The 24,545-nt window shown below is 49.3% G+C and overlaps 1 protein-coding gene across 3 annotated transcripts in view; it reads left to right on the top strand.

Moving 5' to 3' along the window:
• The first annotated feature begins 193 nt into the window (after positions 1-193).
• Positions 194-24,545, top strand: part of myom3 (myomesin 3) — a 49,405-nt gene continuing 25,053 nt past the window's right edge. Inside the window, exons 1-14 of one of the 3 annotated variants that reach the window (XM_047043418.1) lie at positions 194-321; positions 2,603-2,729; positions 10,926-11,030; positions 15,978-16,131; positions 16,346-16,503; positions 17,355-17,447; positions 17,963-18,051; positions 18,421-18,465; positions 18,923-19,063; positions 19,182-19,343; positions 21,244-21,385; positions 22,259-22,458; positions 23,148-23,201; positions 23,523-23,650. In XM_047043418.1, the coding sequence (XP_046899374.1) occupies positions 2,623-2,729; positions 10,926-11,030; positions 15,978-16,131; positions 16,346-16,503; positions 17,355-17,447; positions 17,963-18,051; positions 18,421-18,465; positions 18,923-19,063; positions 19,182-19,343; positions 21,244-21,385; positions 22,259-22,458; positions 23,148-23,201; positions 23,523-23,650 (1,578 nt within the window). In that variant the 5' untranslated portion in view covers positions 194-321; positions 2,603-2,622. Of the gene's footprint in view, positions 322-624; positions 948-2,602; positions 2,730-10,925; positions 11,031-15,977; positions 16,132-16,345; positions 16,504-17,354; positions 17,448-17,962; positions 18,052-18,420; positions 18,466-18,922; positions 19,064-19,181; positions 19,344-21,243; positions 21,386-22,258; positions 22,459-23,147; positions 23,202-23,522; positions 23,651-24,545 lie in introns of those variants that run through there. The other 2 variants (XM_047043419.1, XM_047043417.1) reach the window with 2 other exon arrangements.

The raw sequence follows: 24,545 nt of genomic DNA, 5'->3' as shown, positions 1-24,545 counted from the left end.
AGAGTAGGAGAGAGTAGGAGAGAGAAAGAGGAGGAGGAGAGAGAGGGAGAGAAGGAGACAGAGCGAAGGAGAGAGGAGGAGGGAGAAGGAGAGAGCAGGAGAGGAGGAGGAGAGAGCAGGAGAGGAGGAGAGAGCAGGAGAGGAGGAGGAGAGAGCAGGAGAGGAGGAGGAGAGAGTAGGAAAGGAGGAGAGAGCAGGAGAAGAGGAGGAGAGAGAAGGAGAGATGGAGACAGAACGAAAGAGAGAGGAGAGAGAAGGAGTGACATCACAGTTGCATTGAGATCAACAGTGACACCACAGTGGTCACTCTGTGGATTTAGGGTAAGTCTGTCCTATCGTGTTGTTTGGTTACTGTTTCCATCCAGGCTGCTTGTCTGTCTGTCTGGATAGCATTGGTCTGTCTGATGTGTGTGTGTGATGTGTGTGTGTGGTGTGTGTGTGTGGTGTGTGTGTGTGTGATGTGTGTGTGTGGTGTGTGTGTGTGGTGTGTGTGTGTGGTGTGTCTTTGTTGGGTGGGTCCTGTGTGTGTCCGGGTGGTGGGTTGTGCATGCATGCATGTGTGTGTGTGTGTTGTATACGTGGGAGGGGTCAGCAGTCTATATTTACTACCTCAAGAATGAGGGGGCTGTCTGTCATTGTCTGGACACCTTCTGCAAGCAAGGACGTGTCCAGGGTCATCCTCTGTGGAGAGAGAGAGAGAGAGAGAGAGAGAGAGAGAGAGAGAGAGAGAGAGAGAGAGAGAGAGAGAGAGAGAGAGAAAGAGAGAGACAGAGAGAGAGAGTTAGACAGATAGACAAAGGCACAGTAGACAAGAGACTGAAGGTGATATAGGTGAACTAATTAGACAGCAGCCAAGGTTGTGAGACAGACAGACAGACTACGAAGATCATCCTTCCTCTCATTGACCTGCGAGGCCGTGGATTAAGACTCTGTCTTCACAGGCAAACGTGAGTGTTTCTTTTCCCTGACTGTCCAGCGCTGTGGTGGCTAAACTCAAGCCCCACGGCTGCTGTATCAAGGAAAGGTTATGGACTAACCAGCCAGTAACCAGTCCTGTCCTTCTGAACCCCTGCAGGGCACGGCATGAGCTGGACAGCCTGGTGACACATTTTCCTTAGACACTCTGTGTTGACTCCTCTAAGACTGTGCTTGCTCCTCTATAGATCACTAACAGTCTTGTGTAGCCAGACTCCAGATCTCTGGTGGTGTGTTTAATTGCTCTCTTGGGATAATATAAAGAGACCTGATTGTTGCGTTGGGACAGTTGTTGAGTGATATCTTCTCTGTAAAGAATGATACGTAACTTTACAGTTTGCCTTTATTTATTCATCTGGGGGTTTCTGACTGTTGTCTCTATTAAGAGAGGAAACTGCCAGGCCTGCTAAATGGTTAGCTAGCAAGCCATGTTATCTGTCAGCCAGTTAGTCAGTTACCTGGTCATCCATTTATCTAGTTCAATATTCAACCAGCTAGCCAGATATCTGTTCAGCCAGCTAGTTCAGTTCGCCAGCTTGCTAGCTAGGCACTCAGACAGTTAGTCTAGCTAGTAGGTAGCTAGCTGGTCAGCTACTTGGCCGAGCAGCTATATTTAGGACCAAACACTTAAGTGGTAATTGAACACGCACAGAAGCAGAAACATATCAGGGTGTTTACGACGCTAACGCAGGGGACATATGCGGGAAATGTGCTGATAAGTTTGCTGTTTGTTCGAAATACAAATGAAACTTCATGAAATTTGTTTTGTTTGTGTCTGCTTAGAATGTAGTGTTTTGTTGCGAGTTAATTGCCATTGTAGTGCTAGTTTACCAGTTAAATGACTGTTACATTTGATAAGAAGAGCTGAATGAGACCACTGAGTGTCCTGGTTCAGTATTTAACTTCTTCAGCTCATAATCTGCAGTGTCACTTGGTGAGGGTCCTCGTTCTCGCCAAGTGACGCAAGATTGACGGCGTTTGAGCGTCCCGAAACAATTAAATATATTAGTAAATCATATTAAATGGACATTTAGTAAGTTTACTTCTTCAAATCAAATCAAATCAAATTTATTTGTATAGCCCTTTTTACACGCAAGCATGTCACAGAGGGCTTCACATGCGCCCATAGAACTGCCCCTCAACCAACCTAAACCCTCAACCTCTACTTCTTGAGGTACTTGCACTTGAAAGTAATCGAAAAGTAAAACTTTTAAGTATTTTACAAAGAATATTTCATAAACTAGAAGTGCACTACACAGGTTACTTTAAAGTATTCAATAGTACACTTAAAATACACTATAAGTGTACTTTAAAGTGTACTAAATGAACTAAAAAGTGGGCCAATTTAGTTTACTTAGTACAAAAATAGTATATAAATAAGTACATTGCTAGTTTACTGTATGTACCATGATAATGTATACTTAAGTATACTTACAAATAAAACGCAAAGTATACTTTTTTTTCGTAAGGGCTGTTCTGTAGTCAGTCCAAAGAGAAGCAGTTTCCTGGCAGACAAGCCCAGCAGAGATGAACTTCAGTTGAGCTAGAGGTGACTGGTGGTCACGCCCACTTCCTGTCAGCTGCAGCCCAACAGATGTTCTCCCCCTCCCTCCCCACCCCCCTTCAGGTACCGGGTAGAAGGTCACCATGACAACCAGGACAGTGATGCAGCGGGTGCAGGAAGAGCAGTCCTCCCAGATGTCCCACAGCATGCAGCTGTCCTCCCAGAAGAAGAAGAAGACCTTCACTTCCAGGTGAGGGAGAGGGCCACATCGCCCAGTCATGCTGCCGGACGAGCAGGGGAAGTGTTGGTGAGCAGGGGAAGTGCTGGTGAGCAGGGGAAGTGTTGGTGAGCAGGGAAGTGTTGGTGAGCAGGGGAAGTGTTGGTGAGCAGGGGAAGTGCTGGTGAGCAGGGGAAGTGCTGGTGAGCAGGGGAAGTGCTGCTGAGCAGGGGAAGTGTTGGTGAGCAGGGAAAGTGTTGGTGAGCAGGGGAAGTGTTGGTGAGCAGGGAAAGTGTTGGTGAGCAGGGAAGTGTTGGTGAGCAGGGGAAGTGTTGGTGAGCAGGGGAAGTGTTGGTGAGCAGGGGAAGTGTTGGTGAGCAGGGAAGTGTTGGTGAGCAGGGGAAGTGTTGGTGAGCAGGGAAGTGTTGGTGAGCAGGGGAAGTGTTGGAGAGCAGGGAAAGTGTTGGTGAGCAGGAAAGTGTTGGTGAGCAGGGAAGTGTTGGTGAGCAGGGGAAGTGTTGGTGACTGAGAGCGTCTGCTTGTAATTGAGCCCTGATGTGTTTTGGTTGAAGATTATGGGGAAGATTTGAGATCCCTCAGACATTTAAACCAAAATACCCCAGGGACACTGCTGTTGAAGGGTAGATTTAGCACACACATACACACACACCCAGACAAGTGGGTAGACGTGCAGTGCATATCGACACACACGCACACACACACACATACACAAAACAAGTCTTTAGTCATAGAATATATTCACACACAAAAACTACATAAACTGTACACCCACACACACCAAACTGAACCCACAGCTGTCCTTTGAAACCCTAACTATTAGAGAGCCTCCTCTACATAGAGCTGTATAAACAGGCCGCTGTGCAGGCTTGGGGAGCGGGGAAGAGCCAGTACACAGAAACAGGAGAAGAAGATCTGCCTCAGAGAGAGAGAGAGAGAGAGAGAGAGAGAGAGAGAGAGAGAGAGAGAGAGAGAGAGAGAGAGAGAGAGAGAGAGAGAGAGAGAGAGAGAGAGAGAGAGAGAGAGAGAGAGAGAGATGGAGAGAGAGAGAGAGAGAGAGAGAGAGAGAGAGAATGCGTTTGGGTCCCCAGTGTCTCCTGCCCTAAATATTCCATATTCTTCTTCTGTACCCCTCCAACACAGAAGAAGTCAGCGCTCTAAGTGCAGGCACTCCCCCCCGGAGTTTGACACTCTAGAAGAAGAATCAGGAAGTAACAGGAATTTGCATGATCATCATCACAGTGGGTCTTGTTTTTCGTCAGGGTCGGGGTTAGGAACAATGTGTTCGTTGGTACAGATTCTCACATGTCACTCTGGGCTCATCTCCCTACTTCTGCTTTTCAAACGTTTCTGTGTTTGGCCCCTGTGTTGTTCCTCTTATTGCTGTTGAGCTGTCACGGTGTAGCGGCGACACAGCTCCATATGCATGGGTATTGACTATGTCAATACTATTGACTGTATGCTGTTTTTGTTCATTTGTTTTGTTGGTTTATATTTTCTGCTACACTATCAGTTGGCAATCCAAATTGTAAAACATTTATTGAATTTTGTCCTGGAGCAAAATTGTCTTTTATATTACACAGATGAAAGAAAAAAAAACTTTTGTTGTGTTTTTGGAGTAGAGAATAAAGCGAAACATTGCATTTACCTACAGGATAGGGATGAGGCTAGGGATGTGACTAGGGAAGGGGCTAGGGATCAGGATAGGGATGAGGCTAGGGATGGGGTTAGGAATGAGGTTAGGGATGAGACTACGGATGAGGATAGCCAACCGCAACCCAACCCAGCATGGAAAAAGTCTGAGAAATGCTCCTATTTAAAATGCTGGTTTAAGTCTGTGAAGCATGATTACAGTCATGCTCTGGGACTAGATTAAATGGGTGAGTTTGACAATGTCCATGTGGACATGCAGTCTAAACTAGACGAGTCACCAGGTGTTCCCCCTGCCCCTCCACCTCCAGTCACCAGGTGTGCCCCCCTGCCCCTCCACCTCCAGTCACCAAGTGTTCCCCCCTGCCCCTCCACCTCCAGTCACCAGGTGTTCCCCCTGCCCCTCCACCTCCAGTCACCAGGTGTTCCCCCCCTGCCCCTCCACCTCGCACCAGACTAAGAATGTCTACATGCCTACATGCTCTTATGGTTCTTCCCTTTGGCACTTGTTTGGTTTTTCACAATGTATGCTTCATGTTTTGGCTGCCCGCAATATTTGGGGCTATGTTGTTGTTATGATCAGTGACCTCTGCACTTTTGTAAAGCTCTCTCTTGGAAGTCACTTTGGATTAAAGTGTCTGCTAAATGAATAAATGTAATGTAAATGTGTAATGCTACTCCTGAAGATAATTGCTTCTTCTGTGTCTCCCCGAGGACCAACTCTGTCCCTGGACACTGAGCCCCAGGTAACTCTGCTCTAATGAGCTCAGATGAAACCACACCAGTTACATCCTGCCAATATGCAGGCTGATCTGAATAGACCCAATCAGGGCGGGCTGGCAAAGATTCCTATTAAACACACACTGACATCTGCTAGGAGTGAGTGTGTGTGTATGTGTGTGTGTGTGTGTGTGGGCACTGGCATCTGCTGGGTATTAAAGACCTTTGCGTGCCCAAGTGAAACTGCATCTCTTTGACTTCTGTGTGTGTGTGTGTCTGTGTGTGAAATCAGAGCTGTAGACAATACTTAAATCTTTGGGACACTTGTGTTTCATTGCAGTGTGGCACCATGGAGACAGTGTTTCATCTTAAAGACACAGCGTCACCATGGAGACAGTGTCTCATCTTAAAGACACAGCGTCACCATGGAGACAGTGTCTCATCTTAAAGACACAGCGTGCGCATGAAACGACTGCACACCATCCTCACTCATCCAGAGAAAATAGCCTACTATTTAATTTAAAATGGGATTAAAGTTAGGTTACTGATCCATATCCCACTTTCCATGTAGAACCTGTGATCCATAAACCACCTTTAATAGGCTTGAATGGGTTGCCAGCTTTGTGCCGTTGCCAGGTTCATCGAAGGGCAACGTACCTTTAGTGTTTTGTCCCCTCAGTGAGCTAGCCTCCTAACAGACCACAGCAATTCAGGCATGAGAGAAAAGGGGAAAAGACTGAGGCCGATCATCAGATTAGTCTCAGTTGAGAAGAAGCGGCTGGAGGTGCTGGCTGGGCCTCCTCTGCTGGGACTCACATGAGAGCACCTAGCCTGGGCCAGCTGCTGTCTGGGTGGCTGCAGCCAACATGCTCCATCCACAAATAGCTCTCTGTGTCTCTGTGTCTCTGTGTCTCTCTCATTCTCTCTCTCCCTCTCATTCTCTTACTCTCTCTCTCTCTCTCTCTCTCTTTCTCTCTGTGTCACTCTTATCTCTCTGCTTCTCTTTCTATCACGGAACCTTTAACTTCCACAAAGGTTGAGAGATTAGAACGTGATGCTTGTTTGTCCCAACGTTGTTCTGAACAACAGTGTTGCTGTGAAGGTGCAGGGTGGACGAGTGGAAGAGGTGCTTGATGAATCACATGTAAAAAACATACGGGTCAGTGTTTATACTCTGATGTGATAACTTCCTTGAGAACTTCCTTACTGCACCACCTATACATTACAATCCACTCTTTTTCAATGAATGTGTTCATTTACAGTTTTCTCGATCGCTGACACACAAAAATGGTATGTGTAAGCCATCCTCACAAAACCATGTTGCCAATTCCCAGCAGAAAGACCATGGACCCCAGTCTTTTAACACAATTTACCCTTTTTGACACATTTCTCAGGTTCATTCACACTTCTTTGCAAAAGTCTAAACACACCTCTCACTTTAAGACACAATTGTCACCACTATGTCATTTAGAAAACACTGCCAAGTTTACTCAAACCAGCGCAATTCAAACACCCTTAACAACCAATTATCCATGTGTAAGCACTAACAAGCAAATATACTCAACAAGCAATCAGTTGTTTGGAATGAATACAAAGGTAAGCTCATCTGTACTTTGAAATGACGGATGCAAATATCAGAGGAAGAGGCCGAATTGTCAGAATGAGAGGAGGTGGACAAAGGAGAGGAAGAGGCAGAGGAAAAAGAAGAACAATCTCAAATGAGATCCTTGCCACACTATGACAGAACAACCTTCTCCAAGCCATGGAAGAAGCTTGTGGGGACATTGCTGTGGAGTCTTGTCAGGGATGGCTCAGGCATTCAAGGGCATTTTCCCTGCTGTTTGGCTTGAGAAAACATTGCCTGTGATGTTGATGAAAATCTTTGGCCTGACCCTGGTCAGAGACAGGATGCTGACCCAGAATGAACTGTACTGTAGGGCACTCAAAGCCTTGTTACCCAGGTGAGAATGCTTAGTTTATTTCCTTGTTTGCTTATCCTTTGTTCTCCAAATTACAATTTACAGTAATGAATTTGTGTTGTTGACAATGTAACAGTACTACTATTTGTATACTGTGACCACTACAGTAACAAGATGCAATTACTGTACAATGTAAATAGAAAATCAACAGCCTGTAAGAAGGACAATTGCAGTCTTTGTGAGTTTTATGATTTACATCATGTCAAACTCATGAGGTGGAACATATCTCAGGGACACGTTATAGTCAATGGTTCATGAAAACCTTTTTATAATGGGGTTTTCAATCCATCCCAGCAGTGTGTAAAGGGTATTCAGAAGGTTGATTTATTTGAGGGCTTTGTGTGTATTTTGAATGCAGTGTGGTTTCTATGACAGATAATATGGTTTGGACTACAGTGTTTGATTTGGGTCAAAGGTCAAGGGTTTGGCCAAACAGTGTAAGTATGAAGATGTGTGTTTAGAGTTTAGAGGAACACAGTACACATTCAAGACGTGTCTTAGAACTTGATAAACTCTGTAACAGATGCTGGTGTCCAAAGTAACAGGGGGATTTAGATTGGGGACATTTTGCTCTGCAAGTAAATGCATTTGAGCTGTACCAGTCAGTCTTATTTGTATCAGGGAATGTAAAATATGATCATAATAAGCCATGTAAAGTGTGTTTCTGGAGATGTAGCTTAATGACAACAATCCACTAGAGAGTGGAGGTTGTGAAGGTTGGTAATATGAAGATACTGTGTGTCACCTTGCACCAGACAGGAAGGAGACACATTGGTTTTTAATGAGAACTGCAGAACCCTTCCACACCTCTCCTTTAGCCACTTTCTGGGTCACATGGTTTCCAACCACCAATTAGAAAACAAACTAAACAATAGAATATATTAGGAAAAGGCCAAAGCATTCCTATTTCAAACCTGATTTACATGAAAATGAACAATAACGACAATTTCTCTCGTCTGCCTCAACTTGATCTGGTTCTCAGTTGTTTTTAGGTGGTTTCACCCTACCCTTGTTTTACCCTTCTGTTTTATGATACAACCCTGACCACGTAAGCAGCTGCCTCTGCTGCGGCTCCCCCTGGTGGCCGGACGAGGAGCAGCAGGAGACCAGTCAAACTGATAAACGGTTGAAAAGGGATAATTGTTTTATGATGCAGTTACCCGCATCCCCCTCCGGGGTAACAGATAAAACCATAACAGCCAGATCTTTATCTGTGTACAGTCAGGTTAGGTCTTTATCTGTGTACAGTCAGGTTAGATCTTTATCTGTGTACAGTCAGGTTAGGTCTTTATCTGTGTACAGTCAGGTTAGATCTTTATCTGTGTACAGTCAGGTTAGATCTTTATCTGTGTACAGTCAGGTTAGGTCTTTATCTGTGTACAGTCAGGTTAGGTCTTTATCTGTGTACAGTCAGGTTAGGTCTACCTGGATGGAGATGCGTCTCCTAGCTCTTCCTGTGTGGTTAATGAAGCCTCCTCCTCCAGCACTATATTATTACATCACTACTAAACATTAATATTAATAATTAATATAAACTATTATGATACATTATTACAGTTCATTGTTGTCATACATTATGATTTTCATACTTTGTTTCTACTTTTGCTTTTATTCAACCGTTATTCATACAGGTTATTGGGGTGTGCTTGCCTTTCGGCGAGCACAAACCATTGTTATCTCACATATATATTATTATTATTATTATTATTATTATTGTTTATTTTCGCGCCCCTAAGGCTCAGTCAATATTTGGACTACATAGACAACGTCGATGTCAAAAGGTTCGTCTTGGTCGCGATTGCGTTGGTTCTATTGGGATTTATGTTCCGTTACACGGTTTAGGTTTTAATTAAGTTTTTGTGGCAAAAGTGAAGCTAACGGTGCCTAACTTGCTAGCCACAGTCACTGACGCTACTGACGTCACTAACGTCACGAAATATCGCGTGGCTACCTCTAGCAGAACATTAGTTTAGCAGCTCGTTAACTTCTGGGAGATAGCTAAGCTAACTGCTTTACCGCAAGGGAGGAGCAGAAACGCCACAAGCAAATAGGCCAGGGTGATAACTATTTACTCATTTTACTTTGAGATACTTTTACTTTGTGATATGAAACACAATTGTGGAGTGTAATGTACAATATAAGCTGATATAAGGAAGCAGTTACGTCTACTTTCGGAAGTAGTCTACTATTTCACTGAAGCACTAGCATCATGACATTAGCCTCTGTTGCCGGGGCAACACATACTACAGCGGTCTATGATGCATCTGTTTTCAATCGTTAAAATAAACATTCTTCTCCAATACATTTTCGTTGTAGGATTTATTATGACATTATATTACAAGTAAACGATTTTTGGGTGAAATTATCATTACCTGTGGTTTCAAACTAGTGTAGCTCACTGCAACACTATACAGTAGCCTAGTAGGCTACTTACAAAACAGCGTTAGCGGCTAGATAAAGACTACTGTAGTACTAACAGAACAGCGCTAGCGGCTAGGTAAAGACTACTAAGAGAACAGTGCTAGCGGCTAGGTAGCCTAGTAGGCTACTGTAGCCAACAAAAACATCTCCACAGCTGTTTACAGTACTGTAGGAAGTCAAACGGCGGCACATGTTTTTGGTAAAACTATCTGACTAGTGACTACTAACCTGAACTCCATTGCCACAGCCTAAACTTTGTCAATCTGTTCATGAAAATAATTCATTTCAGCCTAGACCGTACAATGGAAGTAACGTTAAATCGAATTCAACCAACGCAATCGCTACCAAGACAGTCTAGTAGTACTGTAGTTGTAGCCTACAATCTACCTGGGCAGCTTCTCCACACTGCAGGGCTATATCGCATTTTGCCTTGTTACTGACAATGATCGCTACCATTGACATTCTTATAAATGAGTGATTTCCCCCTAAATAAATGTCAAGCTTATTTACGTTTTTTGGGGCATACTTTCAGTTAGCAGATGATACTATTTGAATTGCGATTCCATCTGAGATAGCTAGCTACTGCTGGTAACGTTGTTGTTAAAATACATTTCAAAGGGGGTTCTTTATTAATGAATTAATGCAATATGAGTAGGCTAAATGCCTGAAAATATCACGAGAATGGAAAAACTTACAATGACGTTTAAGTCATAGAGATTAGGTCAATTTTTACACCGGTCTGCCAAATGTATTCGTTTTGATTCAACTATGAGGTTGCTGATCACCATTCCCTCTTGCAGGGGAAATGAGAAGACAACTATTTCATTCTACTCTTCACTCTTAGTATTTTGAGTTGTAAATGAGCAGAAAAAAATATGCTTTTAAATCTATGTAATCTTTATAAATAATAAGTAGGCTATGCATTTTAATATAAAATATACAGAAATGTAATTTAAATACGGACCCCTGCAACCAACACAAGTAAGCAAGCACACCCTACAATTTCCCCAGAAATTGTACCATCTCTAGTTCTCATTGAGATGAGTCTCACTTTATTAGTGCAGAATGTTAGACTGTATTAGTGCAGAACGTTAGAGTGTATTAGTGCAGAACGTTAGACTGTATTAGTGCAGAACGTTAGAGTGTATTAGTGCAGAACGTTGTATTAGGGTTAGGGTTATGTGATATAGCGTGTATTAGGGTTAGGGTTATGTGATGTGTTTACTGTCTGGTGATGCCAAAGATCCGTCCTGGATGTACAATCATTATTTTATTACATTTTGTTTATACAGCAGGCACTTTTCTCCAACAACCTTCATGATTTATTCTCACTTAATTGCATCCTGTCTCTCTCTCTCTCTTCCCTACCTAACCTCCCTCTTCCCTCCCTCCCCCCCCCCTCCCTGTTCCCCTCTACCCCTCCCGCTCTCCTTATGACCAGTGATGAGGAGGCCTCCTATGCCGACTACTATCCCATAATCCCCGGCAACCTGATGTCCGTCAAAGAGATCCTGAACATCGGGAAGTCCCCTTGCAACAGAACATGGTACGGTCCACTCAGCCACACTCACCAATCACAGCACAACACCTGTAACTCACCAATCACAGGTCTGCTCCTGATGTAACTCACCAATCACAGCACAGCTCCTGATGTAACTGCCCAATTACAGCACAGCTCCTGATGTAACTCTATATTTTGTAGTGGACGTTGGTTTGGGGTTGATAAAGTTGCAACCATACTTCCCTCAGTAACAATAAAATAAAATAAAATAAAAAGTGGACGTCCTGGGTTTGTGAAGACCTCAGGGGTAGCTGTGTGATTTTAGTTACTAATAACTACAATAACTAGATTTTAAGAAAACTATGTGGGGTGTTTCTTTAACTTAAATGATGCATATTACACAAACCCAAAACACTGTAAAAATGTCATTCTTTCAACAGCAGTTTGTCCATGTATGAGGGGAAGGGTGATCAGAAGGAGTTGTGAACAACATCTCAGTTGGACATCATGTCTCTCCAAGACACTGAGTTGAATGTCGGTTCGAACTACTGGGGATCATATCTGATCTCATCTCAATTCTTTTCTTCTCTCATTGAGATGTAAATAGTCTTTGCAATGTTTCAAAGCAACGATGTTTCCCTCCTTCCCAGCCTCCCTCCCTCCCATCCTCCCTCCCATCCTCTCTCCCAGACTCCCATCCTCCCTCCCTCCCAGCCTCCCTCCCATCCTCCCTCCCAGCCTCCCTCCCATCCTCCCTCCCATCCTCCCTCCCAGCCTCCCTCCCAGCCTCCCTCCCAGCCTCCCTCCTATCCTCCCTCCCAGCCTCCCTCCCAGCCTCCCTCCCAGCCTCCCTCCCTCCCATCCTCCCTCCCATCCTCCCTCCCAGCCTCCCAGCCTCCCTCCCAGCCTCCCTCACATCCTCCCTCCCAGCCTCCCAGCCTCCCTCCCAGCCTCCCTCCCAGCCTCCCTCCCATCCTCCCTCCCAGCCTCCCTCCCAGCCTCCCTCCCATCCTCCCTCCCAGCCTCCCAGCCTCCCATCCTCCCTCCCAGCCTCCCATCCTCCCTCCCATCCTCCCTCCCATCCTCCCTCCCAGCCTCCCATCCTCCCTCCCAGCCTCCCATCCTCCCTCCCATCCTCCCTCCCAGCCTCCCATCCTCCCTCCCAGCCTCCCAGCCTCCCATCCTCCCTCCCAGCCTCCCTCCTATCCTCCCTCCCATCCTCCCTCCCAGCCTCCCATCCTCCCTCCCATCCTCCCTCCCAGCCTCCCAGCCTCCCATCCTCCCTCCCAGCCTCCCAGCCTCCCATCCTCCCTCCCATCCTCCCTCCCATCCTCCCTCCCACCCTCCCAGCCTCCCATCCTCCCTCCCAGCCTCCCTCCCAGCCTCCCATCCTCCCTCCCAGCCTCCCTCCCAGCCTCCCATCCTCCCTCCCATCCTCCCTCCCAGCCTCCCTCCCAGCCTCCAATCCTCCCTCCCAGACTTATCCTCTTCTTCTAAGCTCGCCTGGCTCCTCCTGCTCTGAATGACTTCCTGTGTGATTCATGTCTTCATGTGAACCAGTCATCACCATAGACATGTATATATGTCTATGGTCATCACAGCCGGTACATCCTTCCTTCACCTCCCCATCCTGGCTGTCTTTTTCCTTTTCTCTCCCTCTCTTTCGCTCTCTATCTCCCTAGCTCTCTCTCCCACTCTCGCTCTCTGTCATCCTCCCACTCTCTCACATCATCATCACAGTCCTCTTCAACCGCCAGAGCTTTATTGATAAGTTTGGCTGAGTGACATCACATCCTGCCTGTGCAGCCAACCAGCTTCCAGATGTTTTTGTGAAAAGCGATCAGCGTTGTCCTGAAGGAGGGTGGGCAGGCAGAGGAAGTTCTGAAGGAGGGTGGGCAGGCAGAGGAAGGGGCCTCTCGCTGCCTGTCCTGCCCCCAGACCCACGGAGGTGCTTCACGGCCAGCTGGGCCTCACATTGAACTGTGTCTCAGCAGGGCCTGAGCGGCTCCTCACCTGCTTACAGCTCTCCTCCTCACCTCCAGCTCTCCTCCTCACCTCCAGCTTTCCTCCTCACCTCCAGCTCTCCTCCTCACCTCCAGCTCTCCTCCTCACCTCCAGCTCTCCTCCTCACCTCCAGCTCTCCTCCTCACCTCCAGCTCTCCTCCTCACCTCCAGCTCTCCTCCTCACCTCCAGCTCTCCTTCTCACCTCCAGCTCTCCTTCTCACCTCCAGCTTTCCTTCTCACCTCCAGCTCTCCTCCTCACCTCCAACTCTCCTTCTCACCTCCAACTCTCCTCCTCACCTCCAGCTCTCCTTCTCACCTCCAGCTCTCCTTCTCACCTCCAGCTTTCCTCCTCACCTCCAGCTCTCCTTCTCACCTCCAGCTCTCCTTCTCACCTCCAGCTTTCCTCCTCACCTCCAGCTTTCCTCCTCACCTCCAGCTCTCCTTCTCACCTCCAGCTTTCCTCCTCACCTTCAGCTTTCCTCCTCACCTCCAGCTCTCCTTCTCACCTCCAGCTCTCCTCCTCACCTCCAACTCTCCTTCTCACCTCCAACTCTCCTCCTCACCTCCAGCTCTCCTTCTCACCTCCAGCTCTCCTTCTCACCTCCAGCTTTCCTCCTTACCTCCAAATTTCCTCCGAACCTCCAGCTCTCCTTCTCACCTCCAGCTTTCCTCACAGTTTTTCCTCGTCTTCCTTGAGCGTCTGGGTTAAGAAGCAGCTCTGTGGGCAAACGTGAAGCCCACTGTGGTAGGCTTCCCACAGGGTGGGAAAAAAGTTTAATTTGATTTGGTGTCACACACCCCGTAATAATCCTCTGTGTGTGTGTTTGTGTGTGTTGGATATGTGTTTGTGTGTGTTGGATATGTGTTTGTGTGTGTTGGATATGTGTTTGTGTGTGTTGGATATGTGTTTGTGTGTGTTGGATATGTGTTTGTGTGTGTTGGATATGTGTTTGTGTGTGTTGGATATGTGTTTGTGTGTGTGTGTGTTTGTGTGTGTGCGTGTTTGTGTGTGTTGGATATGTGTGTGTGTGTTTGTGTGTGTGTGTGTTTGTGTGTGTGTTTGTGTGTGTGTGTTCCTACATGTTTCCATCCCAGGTTCTTGTTGGTTGTGTAACTGTGTTCCTCTGCAGTAGCTGAATCTAGAGTTAGGAGTTGGTGAATGTGAGTTCCTTTGATCCTGTCTGACTGCGTTGTCTTTCTCTTCTCCCCAACATCAGACGTGTTTGTGAGTTCAGTCTAATGCCAGACAGGATGTTCAACAGGATTTCAAACACAGCATGTAGAGGAGAGAGACATACAGATAAAGGAGACATGCAGAGAGGGGATCGATCACAGAAAGCCACATACCTTTCTTTCCAGTGTGTTTTAGTGGCACTGTCTGTGCATGGTGGCTGTCCTTACAGGCTACACTACAGGAGTCGTGAGACAGCAATGCTCTGTGCATGGTGGCTGTCCTTACAGGCTACACTACAGGAGTCGTGAGACAGCAATGCTGTGATTGGCAAAAATCATCCAACAACACACTCCAAACCGTTTTCTCTAATGTCGTGTTCCTGTTTAGGAACAGTGATATCGTTAGGACCAGAGACACGTTCTGACTCCTCCCTGCTCGTGTTGTGTTTAGGAACAGTGATATCGTTAGGACCAGAGACACGTTCTGACTCCTCCCTGCTCGTGTTGTGTTTAGGAACAGTGATATCGTTAGGACCAGAGACACGTTCTGACTCCTCCCTGCTCGTGTTGTGTTTAGGAACAGTGATATCGTTAGGACCAGAGACACGTACTGACTCCTCCCTGCTCGTGTTGTGTTTAGGAACAGTGATATCGTTAGGACCAGAGACACGTTCTGACTCCTCCCTGCTCGTGTTGTGTTTAGGAACAGTGATATCGTTAGGACCAGAGACACGTTCTGACTCCTCCCTGCTCGTGTTGTGTTTAGGAACAGTGATATCGTTAGGACCAGAGACACGTTCTGACTCCTCCCTGCTCGTGTTGTGTTTAGGAACAGTGATATCGTTAGGACCAGAGACACGTTCTGACTCCTCCCTGCTCGTGTTGTGTTTAGGAACAGTGATATCGTTAGGACCAGAGACACGTTCTGACTCCTCCCTGCTCCTCAGCGATGTACGGGGGGGTTGGAACCTGTGTCCTGTTGTTCCAAAGTCTCATGCTCTTCTACTGAGCTGCAGCTCTCTGACGGTCAGACAGATCTGACTGTGTTGAGAGTAACAGCTCTCTGAAGGTCAGACAGATCTGACTGTGTTGAGAGGAGCAGCTCTCTGAAGGTCAGACAGATCTGACTGTGTTGAGAGGAGCAGCTCTCTGAAGGTCAGACAGATCTGACTGTGTTGAGAGGAGCAGCTCTCTGAAGGTCAGACAGATCTGACTGTGTTGAGAGGAGCAGCTCTCTGAAGGTCAGACAGATCTGACTGTGTTGAGAGGAGCAGCTCTCTGAAGGTCTGTTGCCTGCCACAGCCCGCAGATTAACGAGCCTGCGCCTGCGCGTCCAGTCATCCCTGTCTTCCTAACGTACCCTCTCCCGACCCCTGACCCCCTGCAGCCTGGAGGTCCTGTCAGCCTTGAGCAGGACTCCCACACCTTCCTGGCCTCACCTCCGAATCCCTCTGTATAATAATCACCTTCCTGGTTTCACCTCTGAATTCCTCTGTATAATAATCACCTTCCTGGCTTCACCTCTGAATCCCTCTGTCAGTAATCCCATTACAGCAGACATTAACAAGGTCGTTCTCCCTCTGAATAGGATTTCTCCCTAGAAGACAGAAAACTGTTTCCCAGAAGAGAAGGGTGGGGGCGGAGGTAGGGGGGTGGAGGAGGAGAGAGGAGCAGCTCTCATCCGTCCTGTCCAGCAGTTTATGGACATGAGAGAGGTGTTGTGGTTCTGCAGGAGTTTCTCTCCTCAGTGTGTGTGTGGTTCTCCAGGGAGCTTTGCAGGAGTTTCTATCCTCAGTGTGTGTTTGGTTCCTCAGGGAGGTCCTGAGAGAGACCCTGGCAGCAGATGGACAGCATCACAGGGACAAGTGGACCCTGTTTGGGAATGAGGCAGAAAAGGTGGAGGTGGAAGTCATCAGGAACCAGCAGCAAGTACGCAAGAGAGTGGATCGCCAAGCGCTGCGCAGACAGGTACCTGTCTTACCTCCTCCCAGTCCAGTCTACCTTGCTGTCTGTCTGTCTGTCTGTCTACCCGCCTGCCTGCGTACCTGCTTGTCTGTCAGTCTATCTACCTGTCTGTCTGCCTGTCTGTTTGTATTTCTACCTGTCTGTCTTCTTGTCTGTTTGTCTTACTGCTTCTGTCTAAAATGCCTGTCTGATGTCTGATGTGTGTGTGTGTGTCCAGGCAGAGCAGAAGGCATCTCTCCACCTGCAGTTCCTGGAGGACCTGAGCCAGAAGCCTCCAGCCTTCTCTGTCCCCCTGAGGGCTCACTCTGTCTGGGAAGGCATGGGGGTCACCCTGTCCTGCACCCTGCAGGGCCACCCCGCCCCCTGCCTCACTTGGTGGGCACACACCTGGACACACCTGGACACACACACCTGCACACACCTGTACTCACACACCTGCACACACACCTGCACACACACCTGCACACACACTGTGCACACGCACCTGTACACACCTGGACACACACATGTCTGTACACACACCTGCACACACGTGTACACACACCTGTACACACCTGGACACACACCTGTACACACACTGTGCACACACACCTGTACACACCTGGACACACACCTGTACACACACTGTGCACACACACCTGTACACACCTGGACACACACACATCTGTACACACACCTGCACACACGTGTACACACACATATGAACACACACACCTTTACACACACCTGGACACATCTGGACACACACACCTGGAAACCCCTCTACACACCTGGACACACACACTGTACACACACCTGGACAGAGACTGAAGAGATGAGAGACTGACAGGAGGTGTGGGTTCACCTGACCTGAGTGGTGATCCAGGTGACCTGAGTGGTGATCCAGGTGACCTGAGTGGTGATCCAGGTGACTTGAGTGGTGATCCAGGTGACCTGAGTGGTGATCCAGGTGACCTGAGTGGTGATCCAGGTGACCTGAGTGGTGATCCAGGTGACTTGAGTGGTGATCCAGGTGACCTGAGTGGTGATCCAGGTGACTTGAGTGGTGATCCAGGTGACCTGAGTGGTGATCCAGGTGACCTGAGTGGTGATCCAGGTGACCTGAGTGGTTGAGTGGTGATCCAGGTGACCTGAGTGGTGATCCAGGTGACCTGAGTGGTGATCCAGGTGAGGGGACGAGGGTGGATCTGTCTCATGCGTGTGTCTGTGTGTGTGTGTGTGTGCAGGTACAAGGATGGAGAGCCATTGAATGCTTACAGGCAGCCATGGAACCACAAGCTGCTGCAGAAGTTTGGACTGAACTCTCTGGAGATCAGGAGGTGAATCAGGGGGCACGGACTCCTCTCCAAGAACACAGACAGGCCGACAGACAGACAGGCCGACAGGCGACAGACAGACACACAGACACACAGACAGGCCGACACACAGACACACAGACAGGCTGACAGACCGACACACACAGGCCGACAGACCGACACACAGACAGACAGACCGACAGGCCGACACACAGACACACAGACAGGCCGACAGGCCGACAGACAGGCTGACAGACAGACCGACAGGCCGACACACAGACAGACAGACCGACAGGCCGACAGACAGACAGACACACAGACATGCAGACAGACAGATAGACAGACATGCAGACAGCCATGCAGACAGACAGGTAGACAGACATGCAGACAGCCATGCAGACAGACAGACAGACAGACATGCCGACAGCCATGCAGACAGACAGACATGCAGCCAGACAGGCAGACGGACAGACAAGCAGACAAGCAGGCAGGCAGACAGACAGGCAGACAGGCACAATGACCCTCTGTCCTGTGTCCAGATGTTCTGCAGAGGATGCTGGGGAGTACAAGGTGGTAGCCAGGAGCATTCTGGGAGAAGCTACCACCTTCGCTACCCTGGTGGTCAACTGTGAGCAAACACATTTCTCCTCCTCTTCCTCCACTTCTTCCTCCTCCTCTACCTCCTCTACCTCCTCTTCCTCCTCTTCCTTCTCCTCTTCCCCCTCTTCCTCCTCCTCTTCCTGTGTGTGTGTGTAAGGGAGGGAGGAGGCAGAGGATGAGGAGAGGAGGAGGGAGAGGAGGAAGAGGGAGGGAGGAGGGATTACTAGAGACTTCGAGCCCCCTGCCTGTTTCTCTGCATGTTCCTCTCCTACGATTGTTAAAAATATGTTAACGGGAATAATAGATGTGACAGATTACAGAAATGTGGCACTGCTGGTGTTGACTCTTCCTCTCCCTCTCCCTCCCCCTCTCTCCCTCCCCCTCCCCCATCCTCCAGCCCACCAGGCAGTAGAGGCAGGACTGCAGCGCTCCTGGACCCCTGGCAAGTCTCACTGTTGTCTAATGAAAATTCAATTTTTTCAATTCTTCTTCCTAGTTTTGAAGTTTCCTTTTCCTCTTGTGAGCGCTGCAGAGCTGGGGGGGGAGAGGGGGAGAGGGTGCTGGGAGGAGAGGGGGCTGGGACGAGAGGGGGCTGGGGGGGAGAGGGAGCTGGGGGGGGAGGGTGCTGGGGGGAGAGGGGGCTGGGAGGAGAGAGGGAGCTGGGGGGAGAGGGGAGGGGAGGGGGCGGGAGAGGATGTTGTAGAGAGCCATGCTCCAGCAGGAATGCTCTGGTGTTCATCTTTCTAGGTTCTCTCTCATGGTGTCACTCTTCTTTGTTGGTTCTCCTCTTCTTCTTCCATCACTTCCCCCCTCCTCTCCTTCCCCACCTCCTCCTTCTTCTCTCCTTCCCTCCTCCACCTCCTCCCCTCATCTCACTCTCCCTCCTCCTCCTGCTCTAGTTCCTGTGGCGGAGGTGGAAGCAGGGTTTGGGATGTGCTTCGGCCCGTCCTGGGTGAAGGAGGGCGACTCTCTCACCCTGCAGGTGACCTTCTCCTCTGCCCTGCTGCCCTTCCAGCAAGACCTGCTCTGGTGCAGAGATGGTGAGGGGGCTGTCTAGTGTGTGTGCGTGTGTGTGTGTGTGTGTGTATACATGGTCTCCACAGTCTCCAGTAGTCCACAGTGGTGGTGTTTCTGAGCGGCATGTTTGATTGGCTCCAGGGGTGCAGCTGCGTGCGTCCAGCCGGGTGGAGCTCCAGACATCCCTGCATGGGGCCTCCCTCACCCTGCAGGGGGTGCAGAAGGAGCAGGAGGGCTGCTACGCCGTGCGCCTGCACACCAGGGAGGGCCTGAGGGAACACAGGGCCTACGTCTGTGTCAGAGGTCAGAGGGCAGGGCTGCTGGCTGGGGAGGAGCCTGGAGCTCACACACACACACACACACATACACACACACAGACACACACACTCACACACACACACATACACACACATACACATACATACATACACACACACACACACACATACACACACATACACGTACATACACGTACATACACACACACACAGACACACACACTCACACATACACACGTACACACACAAACACAGACACACACACTCACACATACACACATGCAAATTCCAACACACTGATGCACTTAAACGTCCACATGCAAATCTCTATACCAACTTTCACCCAGTAGAATGTGTTAATGTCTTAGTGCTTTAGGCCCAGCTGTCTAGTTACAGGGTTCAGGCCTCATGCAGCCAGAGGGGGTCATTAGGAACCTGGGTTTCCACTGAAAGAATTTGCATCACAAGTAGGACGGAGACTGTAGCTGAGTTTGGCTTCAAGCCTGAGAGAGAGGAGGGAGAGAGGGGGAGGAGGGGGAGGAGGGGGAGAGGACGATAGATGGGGGGAGAGGAGGGAGAGAGGGGGAGGAGGGGGAGGAGGGGGAGGGGACGATAGATGGGGGGAGAGATGGGAGAGGAGGGGGAGGAGGGGGAGGAGGGGGATGGGATGATAGATGGGGGGAGAGGAGGGAGAGGAGGGGTAGGGAGGGATGGAGGGACTTGAGAGGAATGGAGGGAGGAAGAGAGAGAAAGAGGGAGAGGGGGAGAGGACAGAGATGAAAGGAGCGAGGAAAGAAAGGAGAATAAAGCAGAGAGGGAGGAAGTAAAGGATGAGGGGATTAGAGGAGGGAAGAAAGAGATGAGGAGGAGAGGAGAGGACGGGGAGAGGAGGGAGGAAGGAGGATGGGAGGGGGAGGCTTTTAGTTGAAATGTTTTAGATTACATTAACTGAATTTGTTTTACTTCTGCCACTCATGCTCTCTCCTTCCCCATCTCCCTCCCTGCTTATCTCTCTCTCTCTCCCCCATCTCCCTCCCTGCTTATCTTTCTCTCTCCTTCCCCATCTCCCTCCCTGCTTATCTCTCTCTCCTCCCCCATCTCCCTCCCTGCTTATCTCTCTCTCTCCTTCCCCATCTCCCTCCCTGCTTATCTCTCTCTCTCCTCCCCCATCTCCCTCCCTGCTTATCTCTCTCTCTCTCCCCCATCTCCCTCCCTGCTTATCTCTCTCTCTTCTTCCCCATCTCCCTCCCTGCTTATCTCTCTCTCTCCTCCCCCATCTCCCTCCCTGCTTATCTCTCTCTCTCCTCCCCAATCTCCCTCCCTGCTTATCTCTCTCTCTCCCCCATCTCCCCCCTACTTATCTCTCTCTCTCCTCCCCCATCTCCCCCCTGCGTATCTCTCTCTCTCCTCCCCCATCTTCCTCCCTGCTTATCTCTCTCTCTCCTCCCCATCTCCCTCCCTGCGTATCTCTCTCTCTCCTCCCCCATATCCCCCCTGTGTATCTCTCTCTTTCCTCCCCATCTCCCTCCCTGCGTATCTCTCTCTCTCCTCCCCCATCTCCCTCCCTGCGTATCTCTCTCTCTCTCCCATCTCCCTCTCTGCTTATCTCTCTCTCTCCTCCCCCATCTCCCTCCCTGCTTATCTCCCACTTTCTCTCTTTCCTTCCCTTTCACCCTCCCTCTCCATCCCTGCCTCTCTCTCCTCCCCCATCTCTCCTTTCTCCTTTCTCCCCCTCCCTCTCTCTTTCCCCCCTCATCTCTCCTTCTCTTTCCTCCACCCTCCCTCTCTCTCTCCCCCCTCTCCCAACATCCCTCTCTCTCCTCCCCTCTCTCCCACCATCCCTCCCCCTTCTCTCTCCTCCCCCATCTCTCCTTTCTCCTTTCTCCCCCTCCCTCTCTTTTCTCCCCCCTCTCTCCTCCCCCCAGATGCTTCTTCGGTGGTCCCCGGGGGGCCAGGTGCCCCTCTCTGCCTCCAGGTGTCGGACGTTAACAGGGACTACGTGTTCCTCACCTGGCAGCCTCCCAGTGCTGAGGGCTCCAGCCCTGTGGAGGGATACTTCATTGAGAGGTAGGGGTGATCAGGCTGGAGGAGGGATACTAGATGTGGGGAGGGGCAGTTCTGGACAGATTTTAGATGGTGTTTATTTAAACCGAACACCGTAAACAAGCTAGTTGAGTCCTAACCTGATAGATGGAGTCTAGGGGAGGCTGGTTTAGACCCAGATGTGGCTGTAAGACACAGCAGGTCCAGCCCTCAGCAGGGAGATGCTTCTTATCAGACCTGGACACCTGCTCCAAAACAGAAACACCAACCACATTACTCACAACCTGTGAATGTGTGTGTGTGTACAGTAGGTGTGTGTGTATGAAGTAGGTTTGTGTTTACAGAAAGTGTGTGTTTGTACAGTATGTGTGTGAGTGTGTGTGTACAGTAGGTGTATGTGTGTGCGTGCAGTAGGCGTGTGTGTGTGTTTACAGTACGTGTGTGTGTGCAGTAAGTGTGTGTGTGTAGTGCCAAACCAGCAGACAAAGACCATTTTACTTTCCAGTTTCCTAGCAACAGCCGTACACAGGTAGAAGCATTCGGGCTCAGATGGCTTCACCCTAACCTCGTCGCTAGGCGCCCCGTCGCTAGGCGCCCCGTCGCTAGGCGCCCCGTCGCTAGGCGCCCCCGTCGCTAGGCGCCCCGTCGCTAGGCGCCCCGTCGCTAGGCGCCCCCGTCGCTGTTATCAACATGTTATTAGCACTGTTATCAACATTATCATCAACATGTTATTAGCACTGTTATCAACATTGTTATCAACAGCATTACCCACATTATTATCCACATTATTAGCCACATTATTAGCCACATTATTAGCCACATTATTAGCCACATTATTAGCCACATTATTAGCCACATTATTAGCAACATTATCCCTCCCTTCCTCCTCCCCCCCAGGTGTGTGGTGGGCTTGGGCCAGTGGAGCAGGTGTAACTCTCAGGTCCAGAGGTTGTGCTGCTATCCTGTGATTGGTCTACAGGACAGCACTATCTACCAGTTCAGAGTGTGTGCTGTCAACCAATCAGGTGTGGGCCGCGCCTCCAAGCCCACTGACGCAGTCATCACCACTGACCCCCTCGAGCCCTCGAGGACCATGGGTAATACTCACACTCCTGGGAGTGTCCGAGTGTGTGGTTGAGGGTGTGTGCATGTGGGTGGGTGAGAGAGAGAGAGAGAGAGAGAGAGAGAGAGAGAGAGAGAGAGAGAGAGAGAGAGAGAGAGAGAGAGAGAGAGAGAGAGAGAGAGAGAGAGAGAGAGAGAGAGAGAGAGAGGAACAGATGGGGCTCTAGTTTGATACCATGGATCATTAGACACACATAAAGACAGGTCTGGCTCTAACCTGCTGTGTCTCTCTCTAAATCTCTCTAACCTGCTCTCTCTATCATTATCTCTCTTTATCTCTCCCTCTGTCATCCCTCTCCACCTACTGCCCTCCCCCCTCTCACTTTTCTCCTCTCACATCCTCTTCTCTCTTTCTCTGTTTCTCTCTTCCCTCCCTCCTACCTCATCTCCTCACCTCCTCGCCCCTTTCTCTCTCTTCCCCTCCTTCCTCACCTGCCCTCCTCTCTCTCTCTTCCCCTCCCTCCTCACCTGCCCTCCTCTCTCTCTCTTCCCCTCCCTCCTCACCTGCCCTCCTCTCTCTCTCTTCCCCTCCCTCCTCACCTGCCCTCCTCTCTCTCTCTTCCCCTCCCTCCTCACCTGCCCCCTCTCTCTCTCTTCCCCTCCCTACTCACCTGCCCCCTCTCTCTCTCTTCCCCTCCCATCTCACCTGCCCCCCTCTCTACAGTGGTGAAGGTAGACAGAGGGAGGGAGATCATCATCACCAAGGACCAATTAGAAGGTGAGCTGAGCAGTTTGGTTTCTGGGCATATATGATCCTCAGACATCCAAACCCCGGCTGCTGATAGGCTGCTGTGACACCTGGAGACTGGAACAGGCTGGGTGTCAACATGGTCACTGCTGCACTAGTGGTGGTGCCACTCAGAGCAGGGAGCATGGTGTTCCAATATTGCTTGATAATCAGAGCTGAGTTTCTCAGTCCTGAAGTCCTGAAGTCCTCAGTGCTCAGTGCCCCTCCCTCACCCACTGCTGTTCTCCCTCACTCCTCACCCCTCCCTCACCCACTGCTGTACTCCCTCACTCCTCACCCCTCCCCCCCCAGGTCAGGTGCGTGTGCCCCTCCCTCCCACAGGTGTGTATGCCTGTGATGTCAGCAACACCTACCTGGTGCTGAGCTGGGCGGAGCCAGATCCGCGCGGACGAGAGCCACTCACCTACTATGTGGAGAGAGTGAGTCTCTCTCACACACACACACATGGTGTATAGCTTAGTGGTGGAGCTGTTCACAGCAGATCATGAGGTTGAAGGTTCAAAACCCCACGTGCTTTAGAACAGTTTGGTTAAAATCGTCCGCTAAGAAAATACAAATCTTGAATCTGCTTCTCAGTCTGGTGGGATTATTTGTACTGCAGCTGAAATATAGTTTATGTTAGTGGAGAACTCCTCTTTCATTGAAGTTCATTTCAGTTAAGTTGAAAAAAGATAAAAGAAAAAGCTTGAAAGTACAGTTTTCAGTGAGAATGAAAGCGCTGGAAAGGATAGGTACAGCTCAGTGGTTGGAGCGTCAATGAAGAGGTGGCAGGTTCAAATCCCCCTCTGTACATGTAGATGAAACAGCTTCAAACAGGTTCAAATCCCCCTCTGTACGTGGAGATGAAACAGCTTCAAACAGGTTCAAATCCCCCTCTGTACGTGGAGATGAAAAAGTTTCAAACAGGTTCAAATCCCCCTCTATACGTGGAGATTAAAAAGTTTCAAACAGGTTCAAATCCCCCTCTGTACGTGGAGATGAAAAAGTTTCAAACAGGTTCAAATCCCCCGCTGTACGTGGAGATGAAAAAGTTTCAAACAGGTTCAAATCCACCTCTGTACGTGGACATGAAACAGCTTCAAACAGGTTCAAATCCCCCTCTGTACATGGAGATGAAACGGCTTCAAACAGGTTCAAATCCCCCTCTGTACATGGAGATGAAACAGCTTCAAACAGGTTCAAATCCCCCTCTGTACGTGTAGATGAAACAGCTTCAAACAGGTTCAAATCTCCCTCTGTACATGTAGATGAAACAGCTTCAAACAGGTTCAAATCCCCCTCTGTACATGTAGAAAAAACAGCTTCAAACAAGTT

Source organism: Hypomesus transpacificus, chromosome 2, assembly GCF_021917145.1.
Source record: "Hypomesus transpacificus isolate Combined female chromosome 2, fHypTra1, whole genome shotgun sequence".
In the NCBI taxonomy this organism is placed as follows: Eukaryota; Metazoa; Chordata; class Actinopteri; order Osmeriformes; family Osmeridae; genus Hypomesus; species Hypomesus transpacificus.
Note: the sequence above shows the minus strand (reverse complement) of the source record. Positions and strands in the feature narration are given on the sequence as shown.